Genomic DNA, 21,083 nt, shown 5'->3' on the forward strand with positions numbered 1-21,083 from the left:
TAAAAATATAAATTGGCATATTTTCCATAGCCAACTTTTCTCATAAGCACTACCAGCCGATGAACCAATACTTAAGTCGAATTCAGTAATTTAGTTATTCATAAAATTTTTTGAGGGTAGTAAAGAGATTATTTTAATAATTCATTTCCTTTGGATAAGAGACTTGAATCATGTGTATAAAAGTTTTTAAATTAATTATTATTAATATGCCAGTGTTAACATGCGCGGTACATTGCAGTAATATTTATTTTGTTTTTCTTATCGATATAGGTATATCGATAAGCAGCACTAAAACGCGAAATTTATTGTATTATTTACGTATTTGGGTGAACGAATTTGCGACGAGTGGTTTAGTTTCAAGTTCGTAATCCTAAAATATTGACGCATCGGTGGTCGCTAGCACTGTGTAGAAGACACCATGTCAACGCAAAATGTGGGAAATGAGGAAAATGCAGCCACAAAGTCAAAACGACCTTCAGGTGAAAATTGAATAGACATACACAATAAATACACAATACACTCACACTCAAGTAACAAGTTGTTGTTGGTTTTGCTGTTGGTACTGGAGCACCTTGAGCCCTACCTACCTACCTTAGCATTATGCCCGTGAGTGCGTGCGTGCGTGTGTTTGTGATAAGGAAACTCAAAAGAGTGACTAATACTGAAAACCAAACGAGTGCTTATTGAAAGTGTGATCGATATTTAAAGGCGAGCCTTCCACAGCCATCCTCATTCCACCTGCAAACATGAATCACACCCATTAAATACGTTAAATGTTTATTTTACAGATTCAGCTTTCAAACAACAACGCCTGCCCGCCTGGCAGCCAGTGCTGACCGCACGAACTGTTCTACCCACCTTCTTTATCATTGGTGTTCTATTCGTGCCCATTGGCGTGGTGCTGCTGCACTTTTCCAACTCAGCCAATGAGCTCATCATTGACTACACCAGGTGCATGCAGGTGGGCTCGGATAAGACCTGCGCCGACTTTCTAGAGAGCACAACTGCCGGCCAGTGCCTGTGCGAGATACCCTTCAATCTAACGGAAGATTTCATTGCAAGTATCCAAATTCAATTCACCTGTATAAATTATTCTAAATAGTTTTTCTCTTGTAATTCGAATAGGGCAACGTTTACATGTATTATGGCCTAACTAATTACTATCAGAACCATCGACGCTATGTGAAATCACGCGATGATGAGCAGCTGTTGGGCCACCTGTCCCTGACCCCCAGTTCGGACTGCACACCGTTTGCCTATGCGGACGATGGCAAACCGATTGCGCCATGCGGAGCCATTGCCAATTCCCTCTTTAATGGTAATTGGTAACAATTTCAAAATTGTTATTCTCAAATTCAAATCGTGTCACTATTTTTTTTGCAGACACGTTGACATTGAGTCAGGGCAGCACAGAAATTAAATTATTAAATACGGGCATTGCATGGCCATCAGATAAACGTGTGAAATTCCGTAATCCGCCCGGAAACCTTACGGAAGCACTAAAACCCTTTTCGCCGCCTATCTTCTGGAAGCAACCTGTCAACGAATTGGACCCGGGTAATCCGGACAACAATGGTTTCCAAAATGAGGATCTAATCGTATGGATGCGCACGGCTGCCTTGCCCAGTTTTCGTAAGCTCTACCGCCGCCTGGACCAAACAAACAACAGCTACTCAAAGGGGCTGAAAGCTGGCGAGTATACGCTAAAAATTAAGTACAGTAAGTGGCATTTAAAACATTTATTATATACTCTATATATATTTTATACTGTATATTGTGATTTCAGACTATCCCGTCGTATCGTTTGGTGGCACCAAGCGTATGATTCTATCGACGACCTCTGTACTTGGCGGTAAAAATCCATTCTTAGGCATTGCCTATATTGTTGTGGGTGCCATTTGTGTGGTACTTGGACTGGTGCTGCTCCTCATCCATATGCGGTGCAGTCGTAGGTAAGTTTGGCACTGCGATTTCCGTTGCCATCATCTCTTTATCTCTCTAACCGGGCGAACCTCTGAAATCTCACTAACCATTATCAATACACTAACTAAATACATACATACATGCATACATACGTTCCATTTCCTTGCCTTCATCATACAGCTTTGACTTCATTTGAAGCTCAAGTGCCTCAAGCTCCATCAAAGCAAAAATATCTAAATGGCTGTCGAATTTACTGAGCATTTGGTGCGCGATAAGTATTTCCATTTACCATCGGCTTATCAGCGCCAATTAAATGATTATAAACTTTGCATTTAAAAATATAACTAATCAACTATTTCTTTCTTCTATACACATACATTAACCTATATATAGCAGCAACATGGAGATGATCAGCGTCAATCCGCACACGCAGTACTCGTAAAGGCATGGAATTCGCTTATCATAGTATTTTGTGGCGGAGCTCCTCTTGCGCCTGTGCACCATATATATTTACATAGCTATAGTATCTTCTTTAAGCGTAATAATTTATGAATGTTTTTTGCAACAGAATACACAATTAGTTTCTATTAGTATTTACATATGTATAACACTGAACGGCATCGTTGGCTGTGTTTGTTTTTTTTTATACCCTGTTTTTTTTTTTTTGTATTTTTCGTTACCATATTGTAATGTTTACTATGTTTTGCACTTTTAATTACATGTAACGTTTGTTAATGATTCGTCTAATTATGCGTTCTTAAATTCTATATACTATTGACCCATCAAGACCAAATACATAGCTAAAATTCCCTAGAAAGAAATGTTAACAAAAACCAAAAAGTAAACTAAACAACAAACAAAAAACAAAAGAATTCAACCTTAGACTATGAGTGCCTATGCCGTCATTTAGCTATTGGCATTATCAAATGTGTTTTGTATGGCAACCATTTTAAGCTGGCACCATTCAAGTATATATATATATTTTAAATGTAATGTGCATTGATATTTTATTAAAAGTGTGCAAACAAAGAAGTTTCTTTCATTACTTTTTCGAATATCAGCGAACGTGGGGAAATTCTTTCAGCAGTGTTGGAAATCGATAAATTCCACTGTCATCGAAACTTGGCGCGCTGCAAGGCTTTTTATACGTTGGAAATTCAAATTAAAAAATGCATACATTTCTTTCATTCATGTTGTCTTTTTATTTAAATGTGTAATCTGGGCTTTTAAACTAGTTTTTCCAATTACATACATAAACCTTAAATTAGTTTTACAAGTAAAAGGTATGTTTTGCAAATCGCAATAATTATTTAATTATATCGTAAGCGTAATTAACATATGCAGTATGCACTATTTATCTTCACTTTTTTCCTCTTCTACTTTCTTCCTTTTTGTTTTTCCTTTTTTTTCTGTTTTCCTCTATACGACGTACATATGTATATGATTTGAATAATGAAGCATGAGAACGAATTCTTTGTAAAATGCATCATTAAATATAAATAATGAATATACACATTACATACTAAATGTTTTATGAATTGGGGGGCGGGAGAAGTGCTAATGCTGTGTGTATGTGTGTGCGTGGCGTGTTTCTGTGTGTGTGTTTTTATGGCAAACAAACTTACTTTTCATATTATAAAATGCGTTCATCTCAACTTTAAATTTCACATAGCCAAATCAAGATAAAGTACATAAAATTAAAATAGAAAACTGATATATATATGTATACATATACATATATATATATATATGTCAATCCGTTACTGAAATTGAAATTAAATGTGCTTAGCTTAAACTATGCGAGTCCAAAGAGTTTGCCGAAGATTACAAAAAGACGATAATATAAATATATATGTATAGAATATAAAGAAAATTTACTGTCAAGAAAATTTCAAGCAAGACGTAAAAGTGAATTGTTTTTTTTTTTTTAATTCGAAATGCCTTTCAATTTTAAAAAGATTTTTCAAACTGTGGTTTCTCAAACCCAACGATAGGCAAAATGCAGAAATTTAAAACAAAAACAAAAATTTTAAAAATCCGAAATTCATATCATATAAAATGAACCAAGTTTCTACAACTAAATTTAATGTTAGCTTTTGTAATCTTATTTCATTTTGTTTAGCTCACTTTTTTCTTAATTTAATTTAATTTTGTATCGTGTTTGCTTTGGTGCGTCGTCATCGTCGTCGTTGTTGTTTCTCGCCAGACAATTTCTAACTTCTCATTAACCGCTTAAGTATTTTTATTCATTCTCTAAAGACTTATGTACGTACGTTTATATATAGTTACGATATATATTTGTATATATATATATATATCTCGCTTAACTAACTAAAACTCAAAACTGGCGACGCGTTTTAGCGCCTGTTTGTTGTCTGCGATACCAACTAATTTAACATGTAAAAAAAAAGTTATATGTATATATATATATATAATGTGGATATATGTAAGTATGTACTATCGTATCATATCAAATATGTAAGCTTAATTTGTCTGCATGTGTGTGTGTGTGTGTGTTTGAATTCAGCAGGCAATATGATTTATATCAACTACAAGAAAAAAAAAGTTTGTCGTGTTTACCACACATACACACACACACACACACATGCACACAGTTCTCCTTTTGTACATATGCATGACTGTGTGTGGGCGCGCGCGCGTGTGTATGTGTATGCATGTAGTTGTGCTTGGGCGCGGGGATGTGGGTGTGCGTGTATGCGTGTGTGTGTGTGTGCGCTTGACAATGGAATGCGTTGCGGATGTGTGCGATGTGTGGATTGATTTTGTTGTGTTTTGCTTTTTGTACATTTTCGTGTTTGCAAGCTCAGTTCAAGCTGTTTGCTGCATCAGCCGCAGCTGTTGCTGCAGCTGCAGCTGCAGCAGCGGCAACAGTTGCTGTTGTTGATCTTGTTGTTGCTGCTGTGGTTGTTACTGTTGGAGCAGTTGTTGTTGTTGCTGCTGCAGCAGCACCAGCGGCACTGTCACCTTTCGTTGCATCCAAGCCGGACTTTTTGGTTTTACTTTTGCTGTTATTATTATTATTGGTATTGTTATTATTGTTATTGTTGTTGTTGTTATTATTATTATTGTTGTTGTTGCTATTGGTCCTGTTGCCGCTGTTGCTGCTGCTGCTGCTGCTGTTGCTGCTGCTACCAGCGCCGGCACCGATTCTCCTGCTGTTGCTGCTGTTGCTGCCGCTGCCACCCGCCGAGGGCCCATTCAGAAAATGGCTTTTAATATGTGACTGCAGTTGCTCCTGAGAATCGAAACAAAGTTGACATAGATCACACGTATAGCTGGAATTAGACTGATCAGCGGCAGCGCCATGTGCCGCTGATTTAACTACTGATTTTTTACGCCGCTCACCAATTGAATGCGATGTTGCTGTTGACTCGCTCCCCGATGATGATGTAGCATCACCATCCACATCACCATCATCATCACCATCCACATCACCATCCACATCAGCATCAGCATCAGCAACACCATCATCATCAGCCTCACCGTCGCCAATGCTGATGCCGCTGACCATCACAGCACCGTCACGACGACGATTGTTGTTGCGCATATTGACGCCATTGACGTCGTCATCGACATCGTCGTCGTCATCCTCCACATCATCGTCGTCCTCATCCATATCTTCTTCAACATCATCATCGTCATCGTCATCGTCATCATCATCATCATCATCATCATCGTCATCCTCAACAACACCACCATCGACACCAACCACATCGTCGTCCTCATCCTCCCCATCATCTTCCTCAATAATATCATCAATGTTCATCGCTTCACCCTCCACACCCTCCTCGTCATCATCCTCCTCATCCTCCTCAGAGCTATGCATTACCAGCACCGCCGACTGCCCCGCCTTCGACTTGGCCGCGGCGAGCTGCTGCGGCGTCTGTTTGCCATTCCCGTTCAGCTTGGCGCTGTCCGAGCGCGAGTAGTCAAAGTTGAGGCGTCTCGGCTGCTGCTGCTGCTGCTGCTTGCTATTGGCATTGGCATTGGCATTGGCATTGGCTGCCAGCTGCTGGTGCTGGTGCTCGTCGGTTGTGTTGCCATCGTCATCGTCCTCATCGTCGTCCAGCTCCTCGACAATGCCATCTTCCTCGATGACTTCCTCAATGAGATCGTCGTCATCATCGTGGGCAGCGACGCTATTGCTGTTGCTGTTGAGGTTTTGTTGTTGCTGCTGCTGTTGTTGTTGTTGTTGCTGCTGTTGTTGTTGTTGCTGTTGTTGCTGCTGCTGCTGTTGTTGTTTTTGTTGCAGCAATTGCTGTTCGACAACATCGCCATCCACATCTTCTTCGTCATCATCATCCTCATCGTCAACATCGCCCTCATCGTCATCATCATCCTCATCATCATCATCAGCACTCGTGCTCTCCCCTTCGCCACTATCGCTCTCATCGTCATCATCCTCATCCATATCACTGCCATCCTCCTCCTCCCCCTCATCATCATCCTCCTCAGCATGATCATCATTTGATGCCTGCTGTTGCTGCTGCTCCTCCTGCTGCTGCTGCTGCTGTTGCTTCGTTGCCACCTTCATTGTCAGCTGCTCCTCCAGTTGTTTACCCTTATTCACCCTGCCGCCAGCTCCTGCCGCCGCTCGCACTATGCCCTTTGCAGCCGTTGTTGTTGCTGTTGCTGCAGCTGTTCCAGCTGCCGTCTTTGCCTTGTTGGGCAGCACGGGCGCCTTACTGGCTGCTGTCGCCACCGGCACTATCACATCCTCTTTGAGATGATTGTTAATATGATTGATGAGCTTCTCCTTGCGCGACAGGTACTCGCCGCACAGATCACAGCCCCATTGGAATGGACAGAAGGGACGCACCACTTTGGCGTCCGCCAGCTTATGCTCGATCCACTGCTCTTTGGTATCGAAGCGTATATCGCCGCAGCGCCGGCACGTCAGCGGCTCGTCCACCTCAATGACCGGCGGCTCCGGCAGATTGCTGACCTCGTGCTTGTGCAGCTCGTACATGTGGCGACGCAGGTTGTTGTTGCTAATGAATGTGGAGGCGCAGTATTCGCATTTCAGTTCACGTTTCCGCTTCAGCGACTTGCTCGAGCTGCTCGACGTGTTGTTCCGCTGCTGTTGCTGCTGCTGTTGTTGTTGTTGTTGCTGCTGTTGCTTCTGGTGTTGTTGCTGGTTGGGCATCAGGCCCACTGCATGCAGTTCGCGTAGCATCGATGAGGAGCTCAGCGAATTGTTGTTGTTGTTGTTGTTGCTGCTGCTGTTGTTCAGCGTTGTCGCTTCGCCGTCGATGATGAGATTCTAAATGTACAAATTTAAAGGGAATTAGTAAGACTGCACCACTCGAAACGGGTTCTATTAAATTGTGTGTGTGTTTTTTTTTTTCCCTAATTCTATTTGAGTTTTTTTTATTAGTTGTTGTTTATTTTTTGCGACTGGTGCGGAGGCAACAAAGAACAAACGTTATTAATTTGACGCACACGAATGGATCCGCACACGGAATCGTGGGATCCATCCACACAGATTTCACCTCGCTGCACAAGCCCAAAAAGCTCACCTGCTTGCTATCACCTCTGAAATGCCACTTGCGATGCACCTTGAGCGCAATCACCTGGGGGAACGTCTTGGCGCACAAATCGCACGCGTATTCCCCATTCTCGTTCTGGCGCTCCACCTTGAATTGGCCAACATCGGCGGGGCCATCGTCGAACATGGCCGCCAGCGGATTGTCCACATACAGATCCTGTTCGTGCTTCTGTATGTGCTTGGTGAACATCTCCTGGTCGGTGAAGCGTGCCCCACAAATGGTGCACGCCACCTCCGGTATGCGTATCTTCATTGTGCTCGCGCTTATCGCATTTGGATTGTTGCTGCTTGTGCCGCTGGTGGCCGCCGCACCGTTGCTGTCGCTGCCCACGCCACCATCGTCCACCAGCATCAGCTGATCGTCCTCCTCCTCATCGTCATCGTCGCCCGTCTTGTGCTTGAATATAGCGCGTTGCTGTTGCAGCTGCTGCTGCTGCTGTTGGTGCTGCTGCTGGTCCTGCTGATGGGCGCCGGTGGCAGTGATGGGCTTCCGGTTGCAGGTGGGCGTGTGATTCTCCAGCATCTGTCGATCAAAGAACATCTTGCGGCAGAGCGTGCACTCCACTGGATCTGGCACCTGCGGATGCTTCTTATAGCGATGCACCTATGGAATATACATACATATATTTATATATAGCAGTTGTCTAGTCCAATCTAGCAATCCACAGCTTGGAATGGCCACACTCACCCAGAGGCTCTTGCGTCCGCTGTAGACATTGCCGCAATCCTTGCACGAATAATCATTGGAATCAAACTCGTCGTGCGAATTGATGTGGATGGCTAGCTTCTTGTTGGTGTTGAAGTTGGAGGGGCAGTACTTGCACTGGTACCAGTAGAGCGGCAGGGCGGCGCCCGCTCCGGCCCCGCCACCGCCCGTGCCCGATGTGTCCGCCAGTTCAGCAGCTGAGGTAGCGGTTGATGATTTGGTTGCCGATGATTTGGAGGCAGCATCGTGAGACTTGTGCACGCTGCGCTTGTGCTGCTGCAGCTCCAGCTCCGAGCTGTAGACAATGGAGCAGATGTCGCACTCGAACTGCTTCACAATCATCTCGTCCTTGATGGCCCGCCCGTGCACCTTGAACAGATGCACCTTCAGGCCCTTCTCGTAGGCGAACTCCGCATTGCAGAGCTTGCACTTGATGAACTGCACGTTCTGCACCTGATGGTCGGTGAGCATGTGATAGCGATACGATTTCTTCGAGCTGAATCGCCGCTGGCAGATGCGGCAACGCATGCGCCGAAAGCGACGATCCGCCGCCTGGTCCAGACTGCGCCGGAACACGGCCTGCTCCTGTGGCGTCTGATGCACCATGGCTGGCGGTAGTCCACTGGCTGTTGTTGATCCTCCACCAGCTCCACTGCCGGCTCCAGCTGCACTTGTCGCTGCCGTTCCTCCCCCTCCGGCTCCAGCTGCAGCGCTCGTCGACGTTGCCGCCGTCGTGTCCAATGGCGGCGTTGCGGTAATTGTCAAAGATTTGGGCGTCATGCGATTGGCAGCCGCCAGCGCCGCATTCGTTGCCGTTGCGGCCGTATAATGCGAGCGCATGTGATTCGATAGGCCAATGTTGTTGCTGAACACCGCATTGCAGATGAGGCACTCCTTCTGCTGGTTGGCAATGCTCATGTTGATGCTGCTGTTGTTGCTGCTGTCATCCAGTCGCATCTTTTTGGCAACGCTGCCGCTTTCCTCCTCATCCTCATCTGTCAAGAGTGGCGGAGAGAGAGAGAGAGAGAGAGAGAGGATCATTAGGACAAGATTTTAAATATGGCTTCAACAATCGCCCCAGCTTACATATAGGCCTATATATACACACACATATATAAACAAGTAATATCTGAACAATAGTCATTTTATATGAGAATCGCATGGAAAGGCGCGCCTAGCTATGCACACAATTGAATATGTCTAAACATCATATAACTATGAGAATTGCATAGAGCGGCAGGCGCAACTCTGAACAAGTCTAAACTTTAATTTACTTGAAATTCCAAATTGATGCGAATCGCATAGAACGGCGCGTTAAATCTAAACATGCTCGCATTTCAATTGAAGCAATTTCTCTGATATTCCACTGAATCTTTCCTATTATGTAGATATTGCCCATATATATATGTGTGCATATATTCAGCAGAAAGCATGTTGCTGGATGAGTAGGACATTGGCACACAGGACTTCACAGACTGGGTTGATGGATGTGATGGGGGGGTCGCCAAACAAAAAATTACCGAGTGTCCCACCATTTGTTATTGACATCAGATCCTTCATCACATAATCATAACGGCCCGTGTAGACGTTGGGCATGCTGCCATCCGCCAGCTTGACTGCATCCGCATTCACAATGTACTCGAAGCCGCCCGAATGACGATTCTTGTCCACGCCATGCACATTGATCATGTGCTCGCGCAGATAGGAGATACGGGGATAGCCCAGGCCGCAGCGCACACACTTGTACGTTTCGGGCAGCTTATTGGGATGCTTCGATTCCATGTGGCGCAGCACGTTGTTGTAGTTGTTGTACTGTTGCCCACAGATCGGGCACACCTGTGGCATGCGGGAGAAATACTGCGATTTGGGTGCATCACGACTGCCGGATGTGGAGCCGCCGCCACTTACTGCTGCTGCTGTGCCGCCGGTGCCGCCTGCCGCTCCTCCAGATGGCTTCGGGGTCGAGGTGAAGGCCGCTTCCGCGGCATTGTTGTTGTTGTGGGTGCTGCTACGTGACTCATCATTCGATGATTGACTTATGCCAATGCCCAAGGCGCCCAGCAGGCTGCGTTTGCCCGGGGAATGATCCATGCCGCCACTGTTGGCCGTTGAGGCATTATCGCTGCTCACACCGCCCAGATGGTCCTGGTAGACGTGGTCGAGGAACCGCTGATGCGTCTCCAGCTTGGCATCACAGGTCATGCAGCGCAGCCGCACAATGCACTCCATGTTGTTGTAGTGGCGACGCCGGTCCACGGGATCGGCAAAGTCCAATCCACAGAAGGTGCACTGTATCGAATTGTTGTCCTTGCGCTGCACATCCGCATGCTTGTCGTACACATGGGTGCGGAACTCGTGCTTGGTGCGAAAGCCCTTCGGGCAGAGTTTGCACTCATACAGCTTGTTCACCAGCAGCTCCTTGGCACGCAGCTTCTCTGGCCGCTCCGATGAGGTCTCGTGTCCAGCGGATGCAGCTGCAGCAGCTGCCGCTTGGCCAACACTCAAGTCGGCCGCCGAGACAGCCACACCAGATGCGTTGGCATGCGAAAAGTTCGGCTGCTTGAGGCGCAGCGCGTTGAGCACGCGATACAGATTGATGCAGTTGCGCTTCTTCAGATGCGATATGAACAGCGCCTTCGAGTCGTTCATCTTGAGGCAGTTGAAGCAGAGATTGCGCGGCAGCAGCGGATACTTTTTGCGCACGTGCGCCATGAAGTTCTTGTAGGTGTTGAAGTACTTATTGCAGCAGCGACACGTCATCGTCTGGTATTGCTCCAGAAACTCGTTGTTCTCCTGTATGAAATCCACTTTGTCGCGGGTGAGCAGATGCTGATACTGCTCTGGATTGTCGTAGTCGAAGCCGCCGTTTTCGCATTTGATGAATGTATTCATTACCACCTGGCGATACTTTTGCGCTGATATGTTGCCGCCGGCGGCGGCTTTGGTTGCCTCTGCGGTGGCTGCTGCCGCCGCTGCGGCACGCTGAATTTCCAGAGCGGCGGCCAGGGCCGGCGTCGGTTTTGTGATGGGCGTATTGTTGGGTGAATCTGTAGACAATTGAAACAGATTCGGATGCAGATTACGTTCGTGGCGTCGGGCATTCGCGCGCGTCGAGAACTGCAGACTGCAAGCCCGACAGCTGGCCACCTTCGAGTCGCCGGCGGCGGCCACGTTTGCAACCGCGCTGGCGGGCAGAGATGCCGCCGCCGCAACCGCCGTCACGCCGTGTTGCGCCGTGTAATCATAGTCGGAGGTCTGTTATGCAAAAAACGAGAGAAAGAGAGAGAGAGAGAGATGGAAAATTGAGATTATCCAACTGACATACATACATATCATTTATTTATTTTCCATTGCTATTGCATGCGTGAATCATTTCTGGCATCAACTCCAATTACAAATTGAGTTCAAAATTGCACAATAATTCTTGAGCCTATTAGTTAATTGACTATCTCAATTATCTTTTAATTGCCTCCAATCCAGATTGGGTCCAGACCCATTCCCATTCCCATTCTTTAATATTAATCGACAATTATCGAATAACTTTGATTGCTTCTATATCTAATGTTACAAAGTTGATATTTTCACTGCTTCATTTTCTAACTGTTCAGAATGTACGCGCAAAGAAAAAACTTTACATGAATATCCGATTTTTATTGTAGGCATTTTAAATTAATAAAAGGATAAATTTTAAGTGTTGCAAAGTTATGTAAATTCCGCCAAATCCCATGAATTGTGATTTTTTGCTTGCTCTTGGTATTTTAAGTAATCCTAAATTAGTGCGTTTTTGCTTGCTTTGCCTTTTCACTTGTACCGTTGCTTGTTCAAACTCATATTTATTTATAATATTTAAATTCAGGGTTCAGTATGTTAATGCTTGAATGTTTACCATTAGTGGCACATCGCCCTCATGCTCGGAGCGCTCTAGGAACATTGTGGGATCCATCATATCATCGGATTCGTCTATGCACTTCATTTGAAAGTCATCGTCCGTATCATCAATAGGCTCATCCTTGATCGGCACGGCGGGCAGCGGCTGTAAACGAAACACACACGCGCAAACGCGATAAGTTGATAATGAATGCTAATTCAATATATAGGTATATGTATATACATATATATATTTATACATATATGTATATAGAAAGAGATAAATATATAAAATTCTTTGCAATTTGTCGAACAGAAAATATGCACTGGCTGATGCATCTGGTGAGGTTGAGGGAGTTGGTTGTGTATGTGACTTGTGGACACGCTTGCGAATGCACGATACAATTACATTATAGGAATAGCGCCTGAAAAAGCGCAGCTGCTGGGCAGCGCTCTGCAGCGTCACCGGCATAAGCAGAGGAGTCGTGACTGCGGCAGAGACAGCACTCGGCGCAGCGGCGTTGCTGGTCATTGTGGCAGCTGGCAGCGGCGGCAACTGTGGCAACTGCGGCGTCGACGGCGGCAATGACACTGGTACTGTTACTGGTACTGGCACTGGCAACGGCAACACGCTGCCATGTTTCTGCTGACTCTGACTCGCATTTGTATTCGGATTCTGATTCGGATTCTGGCTAAAATCAAGTGGCAGCGGCAACGGCAAGGGCAACGGCGCCAATTTAGCACCAGCAGCAACAGTGTCAGTCGGCTGCTGCTGCGACGGTGTCGGCAACAGTGGTGGCAGCGGTGGCACCGCTATATCCAGTGGCATAAACAATTTCGGCTTAAATTTGACCAATCGCTGGCCAGACATTGTCGCCTGTTGCTGGCGTCGCGGCTGACGAATGCGACTCAAGCGCTGATGATGCTGCGCTTGTTGGGGATGTTGTTGGTGGTAATGAGGCTGCTTGACACGCTGCTGATGTTGTTGATATTTGCGCTGTTGCTGTTGCTGCTGCTGCTGCTGCTGCAGAGTTGACGTCGTTGCCAATGCTGCCGCCGCTGAGGGCACCTGCAATAAAAGGGTCTGCAGCGTTTGCTGTGATTCCGCCGCCGCGCTCGTTGCTCTTGCTGTATGCTGCACCTGCTGCTGCTGTTGTTGTTGTTGTTGCTGTTGCTGCTGCTGCTGCTGCTGTTGTAGCTGTTGTTGTTGCTGTTGTAGCTGTTGCTTTGGACTCACATAAACTGTTAACGATTTGCGTTTCTTCAGCGACGGTATGCCATCCAAAATGTTGGCGGATGCCTTTTCAGCTGCAATGGTTGCCGAATCGATATTCGATTCGAGCTGCTGCTGTTGTTGTTGTTGCTGTTGTTCAATGGAGCTTCCATTCTCCGTTTTGTTCAAATCCAAATATCCCAGTAGCGTCTGTTGCTTGCTTTTATCGCTGTCCAGCCACTGCCGTTGCTTCGACTGTGAGCTGAGGCAGCGATTCTTAAAGCTCTGCCAGGAGTTCAAATAGCTGATGCAGGCATGACAAATATGAAGCGACAGACGATCCAATGGCGTAATCTGAAAATATATATAGATATAAATTGCATTAGCATGCATTCGTCTAACAACAAAAATGATGTATTAAGAAATATAATTAGCATAACTTTAAATCTATCAACGTTACTGTTACTTTTAAAAAATTCAAATGATTTCCATATTTGTTCATCGCTAACGCAAGTAATTATTCCGTCATTTTTAGCTCATTTGTTCAGTGTCAGTGTGACCACAACCATTCCCAAAAGTAATTAATTTGAAATATTAATTGATTCTAATATTCTCTTAGCCCAATTGCACTAAATAATTAGTAGAAATCTCAGTATCTACATTAAATTGGCGTATTTTCAGTTTGATTTAAACTTGCATAAGCCCACATAGTTTTGTACATTCTAATGCATCGGGGATGCAAAGTCATCGGCATTGTCAGCCCCGCATCCTAAAATTAATTTACTCACACCTTTGTCTAGGTTTAAACGGTTTGGAGTTTCTTCGTACATGGCCCTAGCATTCCAAGCGGTAGCTAAAGCAGCGGTAAACCTACAATGCCTTTAAGTACGTCTATTAATGTCAATGACCTGCATATAATTATATGCAAAACTCAGTATTGCTACAGACCACATACGCACTACGCACACACACACACACACACACACACACATGAGACATGCACACATACACAAGATTGCATTTCATATGAGTGTCCCATGTCCTTTCGCCTGCTAGCGATTTGTGTTTGTGTGTGCGTATGTATTGATATCGACATACACATATATACAGCCATGTAAACAGTGGTATGGGAGTATATACAGTATTATGTATTTCGCTATGTATAACTTGACTGATTCAAATTAGGCATATAAACATCGTATTGTTGTTGCTCATCTAGCTTACTGCTGTGTTGTGCACATAATATGTTTTTAATTGTCTGTGGCATGGGACCATTTTGGCTTTTCAATTAAAAGTATGTGGATGGGTAATACAACTTAATTATAAATATATATTGATATTTCTACACATTGCTCGTGCTTGAGAAAGGAGGCATGGAGACCAAGATTTTTAAAATAATTGTAATATATTTATATATGTATGTAATTTGCTCCTATGAATAACAGTAAGTAGATTTTAATTCGCGATAGATATAAATGCCTGAAACCGTTATATAAAATAATTGTTGTATATTGTTCTACTAAACATTTTTTGATAAAATATAATTGCGTTTTTAAATCAAAATCGCTCTATTCACTTTATTATGACATATATATATTTATACATATTTTATTATTGTACAAATACATGTGATACTTTATGTTGCGAAAATATTGCAAACAGTAAACTATCGTGTTTTTAAGTATCGATAACAAGTGGCCATAGAGGTGAAATTTAAATAAATCACGAAAATAAAAATCAAAACAGAAGCGCAAATAATCGTTGATGGTTGCTGTTAAGCCGGCAAATGCATTTGACAGCGTTTGTAATATATGTACATACATACATATATATATACATGTATGTTTTGTTTCTGCACTGCACACACACATTTGCATATTTACAAATTTGTGTAACTGCTTATTTTTGCATCTTCATTTGTTTTTGTAATGCGTAAAAACAAACAGAACTCGCGCCCATGCCGCTCCTCACATTTCCACACTCCACAGCATACGTGAGGTGAGTATGTGCGTGTTGAGCGTAGTATGTAAATTCAATATACATACATACATACATGTATATGTCTCTATACATACATGCATAAATACGCAGGCATATACATACGCGTTTATATACAAATGTCTTATGTACCCACTTGAATCCTGCAAACCTCGTCCTGCCGAGCGCCGGAGCGCCCCCGCCACACATCGGATTTGAAGGGTTTCGATAATATGTTGTTCATTCACCTTGTTACATACTATACCCATACCGAGCCGCCCGCACAGCGACATCCTGTTGGGCACATCTCTTTCTCAAGTGCCACCGAGGCAGGAACACCACCAAAAGTCTTTGCCCTGAGGGGCCAAGGGGTGATGGTGACTTTAATAGACATTATTAATATTACTCTTGTTGTTTGTGATGGCTTTTATTGTCAGCGGCAAATGTTAATTCGAATTAAATACGAAAATAACGCTATTTTAGCAATTGCAGACCACGGGAAAAGAAAGAAAAGAAAAGGCAGGAAGACGAAGAAGAGAGTTGCGCCCGAATTTGATAATTGCATAGCCCATTTGGTATTTAGTTACATAAAACGATATTTATTTCGGTATTTAATGCCACGCACTAACAGATGTTAAAGCAATTGCCATTAATTTGAAAAATATACTCGTAAATACATACATATGCATATAACGCATTCTTTTCTTGGTATTTATAGTTTATATGTATGTATGTATTTCTAGCTGGTTTCGAAACGTATAAAGATTCGTTAACGCTAGTTGAATTATATAAATACCTACATACATATGTAAATATGTATATAAAAATATTGTGTGAAGGGACTTTTGATTTGTGAAATTAATTGCAAGAAATCCGCTTGGACTGCATATCAGCCAAAAGGCACAAATCGTTTTGGCAGCCAGGCAGCAGGCTTTTTAGAAAGTTGAAAAGGAAATCTTTCATCCATCAATACAAACAAGATGCAGAAGCAGCTGCCACAATTGCCAGCTGCTGCTGCTGCTGCTGTATGTTGTTGACCACCAGGTGCAACAATCATCATCATCAGCGCGCTGCATCGCCATGACGGCAACACCAAGCTGAGAGAAGATGGTGCCCAGAATTAAAACGCCGCTTGGGCACAGCCTGGCAAGCAACGCCGCATGATCTTCGGAGCTGAACGAGTTTTGGGTTCTTGTTGTCGTTTATATTTTGCTTCATTGCCGTATTTGCCTTTGTGCCCTTATTCGCTGTCAGCTGAGTATGTGTGCGTGCGTACGAGAGTGTGTGTGTGTGTGTGTGTGTCCTTTCCAACAAAAGTAACCCTAAGCATTAGCAGTCCGTGTGCAGATCTTTACCGGTTGTTGTTGTTGCTGTATTAAATTACACAGAAGCAGAATAACAACAATTACAAGAACAGCAACAACAAAAACAACAACCACAACAACGGCGATTACAAACTTTAGTCAAGTGCATTTGTCACTAACAGATGCATCGATAAATTGTCTGGCTATCGATTTGCAATATGCTTGAAATGGGTGAATGGAAAGGCAACGGCTTCATTTTTTTTTTTTAATATATTATCAGTGCTATATCACTCTCTCTCTCTCTCCCTGTTTCCCACTCAGAGTAATGGTCATGGCTCTACCCAGGCCAACCTTTTCACCCGAACGCTTCTGATCAGAGAAAGTTTTTTGTTTTGCTTCCACCTGAACTTGACTTGCATGGGCATGGATGATGTGTATCCGAAATTCGATGCGGGACGCAGACACAACTGGTAACAACTGCAACTCCCATGCCCAGGTTAATCTGCTTGAACAGAGCGACCAAAAAAAAAAAAAAAAACAAAAACAAAAAAAAATACACTCGCATATATGTACATACGTTTGTAGCTGCCCTGCCCTCTGCTGTTCTACTCTGTGCTTTGTGCGTGTGCGTCTGTATGCGTGTGTGTGTGTGAGTGTGTACATGTGGTCCGCCTCCAGATAACAAGCGAACCGCACAGCGATGACGCCAACCAAATGGTCGCTTGTGTGGAAATATTTGAAAGTGTGTGTGTGTGTGTGAGTGCGCGCATGTATTGGTTGAGCTGCTGCTGCTGCTGGTGTATTCACCATGAAATCGAGCCAAAGCGAAACCAAAGAGCAACCTAGTGCCAGCACCAAGCACCGAGCACACGCAGCAGCAACGTGTCGACAACGACGACGACGACGACGCCGACGTAGATGATGATGTCGTTGCCGGGGGCGCAGTCCAGAGAGTCATCGTCGTCGTCGCTGAGCAGCGGGCAACCATTTTGTGTTGAACGAAAAGTGGATGACGAGGGCGACTCTGGTGCTGGGTTTGCCTGAATGGTTGCCTGCCTGCCTGCTAGCTGCTTGCTGGTTGCTGGTTGCTCGTCGGGCTGCCTGCTGGTTCAGCTGTGTGTTCTCTGCTCTGTGCTCTGTGTCTGCCTGAAAGAATCAATAACCGAGCCGAGAGCACCAGGCAACAAAGCGTCGCTAGCGAAGCCCACAAATCCAAAAGGCAGTTTCATGCGCCGTCTTTCTTTTCATTCCCATTTCCCTCTTCACTCGAGCACGATATATTTATATGTGTATATATTTATATATATATTTATATATATGTATATATATTTTTCGCTTCTCCTTTGTGCGGCTGCTTTGCCCCAGAGGTGCCTGCACCGGATATCATGAGCCCAGCGAGGAGTCACAAATGGAAGCCAGTGAAGGACACGACCAGAGCGCGCGCGCAAGCATGAGCGGAGAAGGAGAGAGAGCGAGAGCGAGCGACTGTGCAAGAGAGTCAGCGTTGCGGCAAGGGGGCGGACAGACCAGATGAGAGCGAAACGGAAATAGACTGGACGCTCGCTGGGCTTGGCTGCTGGCTGATGCTGCTTCTGCTGCTGATATTAATCGAGACTTGGAACTGGGCAGCAGCCGCAGCTCTGCCATGCGGAGCCGAAGCCAGAATCGCCAGCGTCGCTGCTACAATGGCGGCGAATTCCATGGAAGCGAGGCGAGCACAAAAATTATACGTAATTGCTCTGGCGCTGGGCAGGCACAGCAGCAACGGCAACCACAGCCGCCGATATGAAACGAACCAAGCGCGACCCAAGCTCCATACACATATACTCACACACACACACATTCACATCGCACCGACACATACACATGCACGCACGAACGTCTCCTCCTCCTGCCCTCTCTGGGCACAGCGCTCTCAATCTCGTCGATGGTGACGGCCTCGAAAATTTTGTTGCCGTTGAACGGCCGTTCGGGCGCCGCTGCCGCTCATTGCGCTCTACGCTTTGTGCTGCTTATTCGTGCCGTGCGTTCTTAGTGCTTAGTGATGGTCGAAGATACAACATTTTAATATAGCACGAAATACAATATTTATCATATTTTTGCCGTTGTTATTAATGTTGGTCCTTGTTTATTGCATTTATCGGAAAATTACAAATTGCACAACTTTTAAGTAATGTTCGATAAGTTTCGCTTTTCTGTTTTGAAGTGGGCAAGCACGCACTTGGCCCATCTCTAATTTTGAGCTGAGCGGCAAAAACATTTCAAACAGGGAAATAGGGAAAATGGAGAAGAAGAAGCAGTACAAGCACAAGCAGCAACAGCCGCAGCAGAGGCAACAAAAATGTGTAAATAATAAACAATGAGCATAGTTTGTTGTTATTATTAATGGTGGGCTTTTGCTTCTGCTTTGGATTCTGCTTTTTGCCGGCCAATTCTAACCTCAATGCTTTGCATGTACGGGAATAGGAATGACCATCGCTGAATCCCACAGCCACGCCAGCTGCTCATGGTTTGGTTTCTGCTCAGTTTCATGCCAACGTAGCACACGAAATGCCGATGATGATGACGCCGCCGACGACGACGACGACAACGACAACGACGTTAACGTCGGCAATCGAGCAGCGAGCGACAAACCAGCCAAGCAAGCAAGCAAACAAGCAAGCGGCAGCAGCGGCAGCAGCAGCAGCCAGCCACAGGCAACGCCAGCGACAACCACAACGACAAAGTTACACCAATACCAATAAACGGCGATGGCCGTCGCGTCGTCGTCGCCGTTGTCGGGCATCGTGACTTGGCACTTCAAGCAAAGCCAGAGGCAGACGGCACAGAGCCGGAGCACACGGCATGGCACGGCATGGACAAGCACAAATGCGAGCGAACGCTCGATTCCGTTTCCATTTCCAATGATGATGATGTTGCTCACGGGCAAGTGCCATTTTAGACGGGGGACTGAGGCAGAGGTGGAGATTGGATTGTATTGGGTAGAAGAGAATGCTGCCGTTGCCGTTGCCGTTGCTACTGCTGCAGCTGGCGACGAACGAAACAACGTTTGGCTCGGTCTCGTCGTCGTTGTCGTCATCGCCAGTGCTTGCACAATCAAATGGGGCCAGCCAGTAGCAGAGCAGCAGCAGCAGCTCGCGTCTGATGAGGCATATTTTACTTTTGGTTTCGCATTTAACCTCACTTTCTGGCTACTTTTCTTCTTTTTTTTTTTTTGTCTATTTTTTTTTTGGCCAGCAAACGCTAGGTGAAGTTGTCGATATTAGAAGTGTTATCGATTATACACGCACAGACAGGAAATGCCGCTCGGCAAGAGCAGGAGTAGATTACCCATCAGCACAGCTCGGGTGTGGCTGTGCTGGCTGGCTGCCTGCCTGCCGGCCGTTTGTTCCGGCTCCGAGCAGCAGCAGCAGCAGTAGGGGAATGGGTACCAGCCGTCATCAGTGTGTATAACGGTTTCGCATTAAAGGAGCACACTGGCGCAGCAGCAGCAGCAACGGCAGCGACAGCAGGTAGAAATCGAATCGATGGCGACGTCGATGCCGTTGCCAATGTGTGTGGATGAGTGTATTACGTATGCCGCTGGCAACATTTGATTTACTCACCTTGATATTTACGCAGTTGTGTATTTTAGTGGCCAACGGTTCCTTATCGGCCGCATAACTGTTAATGATCGAAATGCATTCGCTGGCGGGCGCAATGCACAGGCGACAGCAACTTTGTCGCGTCCGCTCCTCCATTGCTGTCGATGTGGTGGTATCCCCAGCAGCCACTCCTGGTCCAGATCCCGCTGCTGCTGGGATGGTTGGTGTTGCTGGTGTGGTGGTTGCGACAGCGTCGCACATTTTCGGATTATAATTAATATCTTCTTGTTGCTGCTGTTCTTTCTTGCTTTGCTTATTCGTTGTATATTTTGCACGTTTTCACTTTTATTTTGAATGGGGGCGCAACGCGTGAGCGTCGCTGCCGATTCCTCTCACTTTTTTTGTTGTATTTCTTTTTATTTTCTTTTCTTTTCTTTTTGCAAAATGGTTTTTGTCGCCTCGGCTGCGCGATTGCGGACACTTTTTCGTTGTGTCGTCACATTTCACATCTACTAATGGCTGGGCACAGGCTTGGGTAACGGTATCGGTTAGTCAGAACGACTCCGCCGTGGTCGTGTGTCCGTCTGCGTCTCAGTATGCAAAACAAAATTACACAGAAAAAAAAATGAAATGAACGCAGAGCCGAACGACTTCCAATGTGCACCTCGGAATACAACACGTCCGAACCTTGCGACGAAACAACAACAAATGATAATTGCTCTATGAACAATCGATGACACTAAAATCGAAAGATTGGCCAATGTTATCCTGCTGTTATTGTTCAACAGTTCATGTTAACTAACAGCAAGACAAATAATCGATCATAAAATATGACAACATTTTTTGAATTCAATTTTGTTGAACATTTTTTTTGTGCAATTTTATTTACGAATGATTAGTTATTATGGTAATACCTCCGAGTTTAGACAAAATTTTTCAC

General features: G+C 45.0%; 2 protein-coding genes across 4 annotated transcripts; one reads left to right on the forward strand and one right to left on the reverse strand.

The window, feature by feature from the left end:
* Window positions 1-284: 284 nt before the first annotated feature.
* LOC6585207 (cell cycle control protein 50A) lies at window positions 285-2,670 on the forward strand. 3 transcript variants are annotated; one of them, XR_006357817.1, is made up of 7 exons: window positions 287-479; window positions 789-1,057; window positions 1,126-1,318; window positions 1,384-1,719; window positions 1,787-1,952; window positions 2,104-2,187; window positions 2,317-2,670. XR_006357817.1 is itself a non-coding variant. In XM_002010804.4 (6 exons), the coding sequence occupies exons 1-6, from the start codon at window positions 419-421 to the stop codon at window positions 2,363-2,365; spliced, it is 1,074 nt and encodes a 357-aa protein (XP_002010840.3). In that variant the 5' UTR covers window positions 285-418; the 3' UTR covers window positions 2,366-2,670. The 3 variants fall into 3 exon arrangements, 2 of the variants coding, with proteins under 2 accessions (XP_002010840.3, XP_043866765.1); XM_002010804.4 differs by lacking the exon at window positions 2,104-2,187 and having other exon boundaries at window positions 285-479; XM_044010830.1 differs by lacking the exon at window positions 2,317-2,670 and having other exon boundaries at window positions 2,104-2,307.
* Window positions 2,671-5,070: 2,400 nt separating this feature from the next.
* LOC6585208 (zinc finger protein hangover) lies at window positions 5,071-20,854 on the reverse strand. The gene is made up of 8 exons (XM_032732695.2): window positions 20,165-20,854; window positions 13,303-13,632; window positions 12,085-12,231; window positions 9,719-11,453; window positions 8,181-9,193; window positions 7,464-8,096; window positions 5,290-7,207; window positions 5,071-5,179 (listed from the first exon to the last, which is right to left on the reverse strand). The coding sequence occupies exons 1-8, from the start codon at window positions 20,402-20,404 to the stop codon at window positions 5,157-5,159; spliced, it is 6,039 nt and encodes a 2,012-aa protein (XP_032588586.1). The 5' UTR covers window positions 20,405-20,854; the 3' UTR covers window positions 5,071-5,156.
* Window positions 20,855-21,083: the final 229 nt, after the last annotated feature.

The sequence above is a fragment of the Drosophila mojavensis genome, unplaced genomic scaffold (genome assembly GCF_018153725.1).
Source record: "Drosophila mojavensis isolate 15081-1352.22 unplaced genomic scaffold, ASM1815372v1 contig_136, whole genome shotgun sequence".
Lineage (NCBI taxonomy): Eukaryota > Metazoa > Arthropoda > Insecta > Diptera > Drosophilidae > Drosophila > Drosophila mojavensis.

Excerpts from the sequence above, each read along its gene's own strand:
- LOC6585208 (XM_032732695.2), bottom strand. The coding sequence starts at position 20,404 with ATGTGCGACGCTGTCGCAACCACCACACCAGCAACACCAACCATCCCA. Across the intron at positions 13,633-20,164 it reads ACAACTGCGTAAATATCAAG|ATTACGCCATTGGATCGTCT; the intron begins GTGAGTAAATCA and ends ATATATTTTCAG. Across the intron at positions 12,232-13,302 it reads GCAAATCGTTAACAGTTTAT|CCGCTGCCCGCCGTGCCGAT; the intron begins GTGAGTCCAAAG and ends TTTCGTTTACAG.
- LOC6585207 (XM_002010804.4), top strand. The coding sequence starts at position 419 with ATGTCAACGCAAAATGTGGGAAATGAGGAAAATGCAGCCACAAAGTCA. Across the intron at positions 1,058-1,125 it reads ATCTAACGGAAGATTTCATT|GGCAACGTTTACATGTATTA; the intron begins GCAAGTATCCAA and ends TAATTCGAATAG. Across the intron at positions 1,319-1,383 it reads TGCCAATTCCCTCTTTAATG|ACACGTTGACATTGAGTCAG; the intron begins GTAATTGGTAAC and ends TTTTTTTTGCAG.